The sequence below is a fragment of the Peromyscus maniculatus genome, chromosome 7, assembly GCF_049852395.1.
Source record: "Peromyscus maniculatus bairdii isolate BWxNUB_F1_BW_parent chromosome 7, HU_Pman_BW_mat_3.1, whole genome shotgun sequence".
Taxonomy (NCBI): domain Eukaryota; kingdom Metazoa; phylum Chordata; class Mammalia; order Rodentia; family Cricetidae; genus Peromyscus; species Peromyscus maniculatus.
This window is the reverse complement of record NC_134858.1, coordinates 64,449,582-64,458,448: the sequence shown is the minus strand read 5'-3', so window position 1 is coordinate 64,458,448 and position 8,867 is coordinate 64,449,582. Positions and strand designations below refer to the sequence as shown.

Below are 8,867 nucleotides of genomic sequence, written 5' to 3'. Positions count from 1 at the left end.
CATATTTGGCTGTGGCCTATAGTTCAGAGGACACGAGTGGAGATGAAGTTAGCCGGGTAACATCACTCTTTGAGCCCTATGATTGAAGAATTGTGGAAGGGGACCTAGGAACCGGACAGGAACTGGAGAAGCTGGATAATACTCTACAGATAATCCGGAGACTTCGAGGACCACCGCATCTCTAAGAAAAGCTTCCCCGCTCCGGGTCCAGGCAATTAGATGCGCGAACTGCGGGACTAAAATTCCGAAGTCTTGGATTTGAAAGATGCCTACAAACAAAGAAACAACAAAGTCAAGTTCCCGTGGCGAGAGAAGAGGAGTTCGAAACGAAGCGTCTTTTCCCAGTATGGGTGGAAACTCCTAGCGCACCGCCCCACATCACTCAGATTTGTTATCCACCGGGGTTGCTTGGACAGCCCCGGCCAGGCACGCCCGAGGCTTCCCCAGAGTACTACAAATCCCATAAAACCTCGCGGCGCGGAAGGTGATGACAAAGCGCCGGCGGATTGGCCAAGGCGGGGGAGGGCGCGCCGGTCTCTCCCAAGGGGAGGGGCTAGGGGCGGGGCGGGGCGCGGGCGGCTCGGCGGACACGCCCCCTCGCCCGAGGCCCCCTCGGCGCCTCTTTCCACCGCCTCCTTGCTCTCCGCGGTCAGAGAGGGCCGGAGCGAGAAGATGGCGAAGACGTACGATTATCTGTTCAAGCTGCTGCTCATCGGCGACTCCGGCGTCGGCAAAACCTGCCTCCTGTTCCGCTTCTCAGAGGACGCCTTCAACACCACCTTCATCTCCACCATCGGTGAGGGAGCGGCCGCGGCCCGGGACTGGAGCTGAGACGCGGGGGGCGGGTGCCCGGGGGCCTGGGAGAGGGCACGCGAGGGCTTTGACGCCCCGGGAGGGAGACCCCGGGGTCCGCCGAGAGGGCAGTGCGAGCCGGCAGGGCCAGGGCGAGAGGGGCGGGCGGGGACGCGGGGCTGCGGGGCCGAGGAAGGGGAACCGGAGCCATCGGGAACCAGGGGTGTTGGAGACACGAGGGGGCTCCGGGGCGTCGGCGGAGGAGTCCCAGAGGGACAGAGTCAGGGGAACACAGGAAATTGTACAGAAAGAGAGAAAGAGGGGAGAGTGGATACGAACATGGATTAGAAAGACAGGAAAGAGGAAGGAAATGTGGAGGGGGAAATGAAGGGTTGAGGACTCAAGAGGGGCTTCAAATGAAGTAAAGGGACAGTGGACACCAGGGACAAGAGAAGTGAGACCAGGCGGTCAGAAGGGAATTGAGGGGGAATGAATGAATGTTCAGGAGGCGAGGGATGAAGCGACATGGGCTATAAAGGTGTGCACAGAGATGCCAAGAGAAAATGCAGAAGAAAATTGTAGGTGGGAGAAGGGCTCAGGGGGACCAGAGGGCAGCATGAGGCTGCTTGGCGGAGAAAGTGAAGGAGAGCTGGGTGTTAGCTAGAAAGGAGAAGCGGAAACAGAGGATGTAGTGCAGGGGTTGAGCAGAGAAGAGAGAGGAAATGGAAAACATGGGGCGCAGGACTTTCCCCAGTTACTAGGAACGCTGGTTTCCATTTTCTCTTGACTTCTCTGAATCAGGATTTTAAAAGTGACTAATGATGGAGTAATGTCTATGGAGTGTTCAATTCTTCTGTGTATTAATAGGTATTAAGGGGGCTGGCGACTTTTGGGGATGATGTGGTCAGAAAAATAAGTTCACCCCTTCACTCCGTGCCTTGGGAAGCAGTGTGTCTCAACTTTTTAAATTCTTGAGCTTGAGTATTTAGTAATGGCTAAGACACGTGATTAAGTACAAATTCCACCTGCCCCCCTGTATCGTTTCCTTTGATTCTAATTACTTTTTAGGTGAATCACAACATACTATATATTTCCCAATTACTTCTAATTGATTCAAGAAAAAAGATTCCCACTCTCTCTGGGAGCTATCCTTCTTATATTTTTAGTAAAAGACATTGTGTGCAGGTAGCAGAGTCTTTAACTTATAAACTGAAGAGCAAATCAAAACTGGTTTTAAACTTTCTGTAGAATAACCTTAACATTTTTCTTGTTAAATTGCTGCAGTCAATTAAGTACCCTAAGAATCAGCTTTTTGATTGTGTGGGTGATTTTTCCAGCCTCTAATACTAGCTTATTTAGGTGTTTTTCAAATGGTTTTCAAAGTGATCCACAAGCAATGGAGAATTAGTGTGTTGGTAATAAGTATGTTTAAGTGGCTGGAAAGTTGCCTCAGTGATTTGCTGCTCTTACAGAGGACCCAGGTTTTGTCCACAGCACCCATCTGGCACCTCACAACTGCCAGTAACTCCAGTTCCATGGGATCCAACACCCTCTTCTGGCCTCTATGGGGACCAGACATTTATATGGTGCACATACATGTGTGCAGGGAAAAAAAAAACACTCATATACTTGAATTTAAAAAAAACAAAACAACATCTGTGTTTAAATATTTGTATATTCTTTTAAGTAGGTATAGTCTTGGTTTCTTCTGGTTTCTTTCATACAGACTGAATGGAAATCTGGGTGTTGTAATGTCTGGGCTTAAGGAAGTTTGAGTTGCAAGTTCTTGGCAGTTAGTCTTGAGTGGGACTTTTCTTTTCTGAGGAAGCAGATTTTAAATGTCATCTTGCATCTCGCAAGTGTATTTGTAAGAGGCTTGGTGGAAGCTGGTACAGCTACTAAAGGACATTCATTTTTGGTATCAATTTCAAAACTCCAAATAACTCTTGTTGAGTGCTGAATGCGTACTGCAGTGCAGATGGGAAAGGACGGTTTCTAACGAGTTGAGTGGGGAGGCCTTGGTTACTCTGTGTGTGACTCTCAGAACTTTGCTCCTGCCTTGAAAGTGAGTGACACTGGGGCAGGAGAGGTGGCTCAGCAGGGCAAAGTGCTGGCTGCTCTCTGAGAGGACGCAGGTTCAGTTCCCAGCACCCACATCAGTCACAAATACCTGCTGGCCTGGAACTCCAACTACAGGGGAACTGATGCCTCTTCTGGCCTCTCTGGACAGCTGCACTCACGTGTATACATCTCAAACACAGGTGCACACACATACCCATAAACCTTTTTAAAGGAAAAAATAAAAAGAAAGTGAATAAATCTCACTGATACAGTTTGTTAAATTCTTTGTATTCCCCCAAATAGATTTACTAGTCAGCCTCCGCCCCACACACACACTCTGTGCCACATTTTCTGTAAGGCTATTTACTACCTCTGAACATAGTATTTTTTTCTTTTTTTACCACCTCCCCCACCCCCACGGAGCTGAGGACCGAACCCAGGGCCTTGCACTTGCTAGGCAAGTGCTCTACCACTGAGCTATAAATCCCCAACCCCATAGTATTTTTAAAAAATCACTTTTCTGGGAGGATTTAACTCAGTGGTATAGTACATGCTTAACATGGGTGAGGCCCAGGACTTAATCCCTAGCCCTCCTCCTGGTGTGTGTGTGTGTGTGTGTGTGTGTGTGTGTGTGTGTGTGTGTGTGTGTGTTATATTACATTTCACAGTGAAGGATTAGAATCTTTTTTTTTGAGTGGATTGTTTTTAATGATTGAAATGAGCATATTTGGAGGGTTGGAATTATGGAAACATTAATAACTGCTTAGATTAGGAGATAGATATTGCATGGTGAATCTCATGGGAACTCTTGATCTTTGTACTTTCTGTGTGGAGAATGTGGTGAAAAAGAAGCTTCGAGCTCTTCTTCAGTTGCTAGGGAGGAGGGGGAAATCCCAGGCTCTTGCTTAGCCCCAGAGCTCCAACAGGATGTGGTAGGAGACAGCCAGAGAACCTACATACCGGCAGCTGAGATGCTTGGCGGTTGCAGTTACGCTTGAACAGTAGGGTGAAGTTGGCCCCCTCTTGTGAGAAGTTCCACAGACTCCTCATTGACCACAAACCCAGACTTGAAGTAGTCACATCTCTAACAACCATGTCACTCCCCTCCAAGCCCCAGATGCATCTCCAGGTGATCTGAAGCTGTTGAGGTGACAGTTGGTAACCCGTCTTTCCCCATCATAATTTAAGTGTCCATTTGTGTAAACTCCTGGCCTTGCCAAGGTCTTCTTGTAACATTGCTGACAGACTTGATAAGCGCCACGCCCCAGGAAGGATCCCTTCTGAAGGCCTGGGGTGTGTGAGTGTGTATTTGGCAGATACGTCCCGTGTCTGCTTTTTACTATGAAGATAATGCTTTCATTTTAGTTGTGTCTCGCCAGTGTTTAAGTGTTTGTTAAAACGGGAATCTTCCATCTTTAGACTGTTTGGATGGGGGTTTGGTCAGCATGGAAGAGGAGACAGTCATTTTGATTCTAGGTAGAATTGTCTCCTCTACTTTCTTTTTCTTTCTCTAAGGTTTGGCACTTTGAATGCTTTCTGTTCTTTGGCATGATAAAAGGTAGATTTTCTTTCACGTGACTTACTCGGAATCTTTTAGTCTATCAGTCAGATAATACCTGCTAATGGTGGAGTAAGGATGCTTTAAGTCACTTGAAATTATGGGTGTAATGCCCCAGACCAACTAACTAGCTTTTTAGCTTATATGTTGGAAAATTGAAAAGGTTTTTATTAGCTTCAGCCCCATCCCTTACATAATCATAATTAACACTCAGATAAATACCTTTAAATAGAATATTAAGACAGTTAGAACTGGTGATACTGTTCACTATATATTATGTTTCCTGTGGGATGTGGGTGATTTTAATATTGATACGAAGTTACCCTGACATCTTGAAATGGCCTGGTATTGAGCAAGGTGCTGGTAGAGCAGAGAGAGAACCCAACTCTGCCCTGTAATGGGGCCTTCTAAGCCAATTCCCTTCTAGGTCTCTCCTCCTCCCCGCCCCCTTCTTCCTGTTAGGTATTTCCTGAGTGGTTTCATTATTTAGTATAGTCATTGTTTGACATCAGAGAGTTGTAGAAATTATCTACTTTACGCCCTGGCCCAGCCTTACAAATGCCAAACTCTTCAGCAGAACCATTGGTGAAGCTTCAAACCCAAGTCTTTATCCCTCTCATTATTGCAGACGAGTGTGATCCTGTCTGTAAAGCCACATTTTCCAGAGAGTAATTAGATTATGTGTGTGTGGTGGGGGGAGGTAAGGTGTTTCCACTTCCATTAGCATTCTGTTAAGGGAAACAGTTCTGGGAGACTCTATATGGGGATAATAACTTGGCACACAGCCTTTGCCCTTTCTTCCAGGCCTGGAGTTTCAGGTCAAGAGATCATAGTGCACCCCGCCATCAACATTCCTTCAATGTGTGAAAGAACTCATGAAATCATTTTTGTAGCCCCACACTGGTGATGGTTGGGATAAATGCCAGCAGTACCCTTTTAGGCCTTGTGTTCTGTAACATTGTATTCTTGTCTGGGGATCATTTGCCTTTGAGTCAGTTAATGCAGGGTAGCCCATGGGCCAAATGGGGTTTTTGTTTTGTTTTTTTACCTTTTAAAAAAAGTTTTTAAAGATGAAAACAGCGAAGAATATACAACAAAGATGATATGTGACCCACAAAGTTATTTACTGACTGTCCTTTGTAGAGCAAGTGTGTTGACCCCTGCTTTTGATTGTTCTCATTTCAAAACTTTTATCAAGACTTACTGACTGAAAAACAAACTGTCATATTTACATTCTTATCCAAGATGATATCAACATCTGGCTGAGCATAAGCCAGATACATAGAGGAAGTTGATTTTAATTTTCAGAGTTGTTTTCCTTAGTTTCAACTTCTCAAGCCAAAATACCAAAGAACATGCAAGTTCAGATTGAACATTTTGTGCATAAAGCCTTATTTTAATGTCATTATGCTCTTCCAGAGCTCTTGGGTAGGCTTCCCATCTCAGTGCTAGTGTTGATAGCAATGTTAGGCAGAAGTAGAACTTAGTAGTGGATGATAAAGGGTTACACTCCTCTCTGTGATGAGGAAACCTTTCTAGAAATGCAGGCACGGGGAAACTGAGTGTTAGGTATGAATGTGGATCTGTCCTAAGTGTTCTTTACTAAAGAGCATTAGCTACCCTTCTGCAGGCAGCGAGTAGGGGGCGGGTTCACTTGGCAACCACAGCAACATTGTCTGTATCTACTGAAAAAAGCTAGAGGGGACCAGCTTGGATATTGTTTAGAGCAAAGTAGTTTAGTCTTTGAAGACCCGGAGAAACTTAGTGGTTCATTGCTGAAGTGAATCTGAAAGGAAGGATGGAGCTGGAATGAGGATAGTCGGAAGTTGCAGGCAGGCCTGGCCTGGGGCTGCCTCAGGGTCACGAGCTGCCCACCTGCCTGCAGCTCCTCCGTGCTGCAGATCAGCACTCCTGTGTGTCATAACCGGCACCTGGAACATTTTTCAGGCAAGGGTTCTCATAGCAGGATGAGAAGAGGGTTCCAGATGGAGGAGTAGATGCTAGGTAGTGAGTCAGATTGTGGAGTATGAGGTGTATGTAGCTATGGAAAGATGACTCGAGAAGTACATAGTGAGATTATCCACTGCTCCTGCCTGGGTCAGGGTGCAAGCTCAAACAGGCCAGGTAGGAGCCTCAAATAAGGGCCTGAAGGGGAGGTGGTAGGGGGTGGTGTGGACCTTGGCCTGCTGGGCCAAGGGAATGTGTGTGGCTCAGCTGCATTGTTATCATTGCCATGGTGGAAAATCTTGCCCTCAAGATAGGCTGAACTTTTTCTTAGAAAAACACAAACCTATGGGTAGTTCAAAGGTAATTAACCAGTGTTGTGGTTCAGGTAAAATAGACATATCTGGGTAGATAAGGCTTGTGAACCACCTCCTTACAAACCAGGCATGGTGGTCAGGGATGTTTGGTGGTTACAGTATTTGAAAATGGATCCTTCATCAGGACTGTGTTTTCGTGAGTAACATTTTCAGTTCCTAGGTCGGTGAAGCAGAATGGTTCATCTGTAGTGGCAAGGAGATGGTATGATGAATTCAGAGGTGCAGCAGGTCCCAAGTCAGATAGGTTTGCATCCTCTTCCTAGATTCATGGCCTAGCGTAAGTAGGTTGTTCTAGGCCTTAGTTGAATCATCAGTGATGGAGTGTGATCATCTGTGTGTGTTTTTCAGGGTCTTTGAGTTTTCCAAGGCAAGAAGCAAGTCAGAATCACTTAGTAAATCTCGAAGGCCTATTCTGTAGGACTGTGCAGTGAATGAATGGGTAGATGGATGAATTGTGAAAGCGGTTACAGACTGTAAAGACAGCATTGCCTGAATTTGTTGTTCTTTCATAGTGTTCGACATGACTAGATTATATCTGAATTAAGATAAAAATGTTTAATTTGACTTGTTAATATAGAAATGCTATCTTCTCTAGTGTAAAATGCTGTTTGCTTCCCTGTAATCAGTTTTAGAATATGAAAGCAATTTCACTTATCTCTTGGTGTACATAATAAGCCATTTTAACACTCTGCTTCCAACCCCCCACTCTCATAAATACCAAACAGAAAATGAGTGAAATCACTGGGTTTGCATTAGAAGAGCCATTTCAGCTTTGTCTCTGCCCATTAGCTTCAAACAATGCAACAGATGCCTGTTAACAGTTTCGTGCCCATTTTTAATTAGCAGATGGAGCTGTGTTTGTGTCTGTGTTCTGCACAGCGCTTGTTTGAGTCACAGGGTAGTGAGTGGATTAGGAATGGGCTGGGCTCTTGGGCCGAGTACAACCAAATTCTATTTTAAAACATTGATTTTTGTATGTGCTTATAAAGGACCGATTATATACACTGGGATAGCCTTTATCTAGAGGAAAACTAATGTGTGCAGTTATATTTTCTGTCGTTCTTAAAGGAAAGAAATTACTATTTTATGGTGTCAGTGAAATTGCCATTTTGTGGCATTTCTTGAGGTGAAGTTTTCATGAGGTAACTTTCTTTAAAGACTCAGTGCAGTCCTTTGGCATAGTGTGTTGAGGGGTACGCAGCTGGGCTGGGAGGCTTCAGCAGAACAGAGTGAGGAGCACACAGCGCTGGGAGGGAAATGCCACTGTTGGTGGATTGCTTTGGCTTGCTGGAATGCTGTGTTCTGTGGAGAGCTGAGGTCCTGGCTGAGCCCAGCAAGACGGAGGATGATGATGGAGTCCTAGCATCTGTCTGTCATGGGGAAGTACGGGTGGCACCTTCCTACACATGTGCTATCTTCTCACATGACCAAGACGGAGGATGATGATGGAGTCCTAACATCTGTCTGTCATGGGGAAGTAAGGGTGGCACCTTCCTACACATGTGCTATCTTCTCACATGACCAAGGAGCTGTTGGCCGTGCGACGTGATGACTAAATGTCGGTACTAACAAACATTAGACAGTCACTATTAGATTTCTTGTATGGAATGTTGTGCCCTTTTTCTTTTAAAAGATTGATTTATTTTTCTTATTTGTGTGGTTGTTTGAGTATATATTCACGTGTGATTACAGGTACCTGTAGAGGGTGTCACATCTTTGGAATTGGAGTTACAAATGGTTTCTATGCTCAATTTTGAAGTTAGGGGAATTTTTTTTTTTTTATTTTCAATTGAATGAATAAGAACCTGAAAGGAATGGCTTCTTTGAGAAAGAACTGATTATGTGTTTTTTGATGCTTGGTTGCTCAGAGTCTCCTTTGGGAAGCTTTCTCAGTAGCTCGCAAGCTGCCTTCTCGCTGCCTTACCTGTAGGGCCTAGCCCGGCTAATTAGGCACTTTGGTATTTACCTGTTGCTGAACCTTTGGATGTTTCCCAGGGAGCTCTTTTCCTCCTCAGTCCAGAATTTTATTTCTTGGCTCCCAGAGTAAATGCTAACGCTCTTCATGGTATCATGTTCATCAAATTTAGGTGTGTGGTTACTGACATAGACCACAGTGGCAGCTTGTGGCAGCATGG

The 8,867-nt window shown here is 45.4% G+C and overlaps 1 protein-coding gene across 1 annotated transcript in view; it reads left to right on the top strand.

The window, feature by feature from the left end:
- The first annotated feature begins 560 nt into the window (after positions 1 to 560).
- The window catches only part of Rab8b (RAB8B, member RAS oncogene family), a 73,528-nt gene continuing 65,221 nt past the window's right edge, over positions 561 to 8,867 (top strand). The window contains exon 1 of the mRNA XM_076576567.1: positions 561 to 796. Coding sequence (XP_076432682.1) covers positions 673 to 796 — 124 coding nt within the window. The 5' untranslated portion in view covers positions 561 to 672. The remainder of the gene's footprint in view (positions 797 to 8,867) is intronic.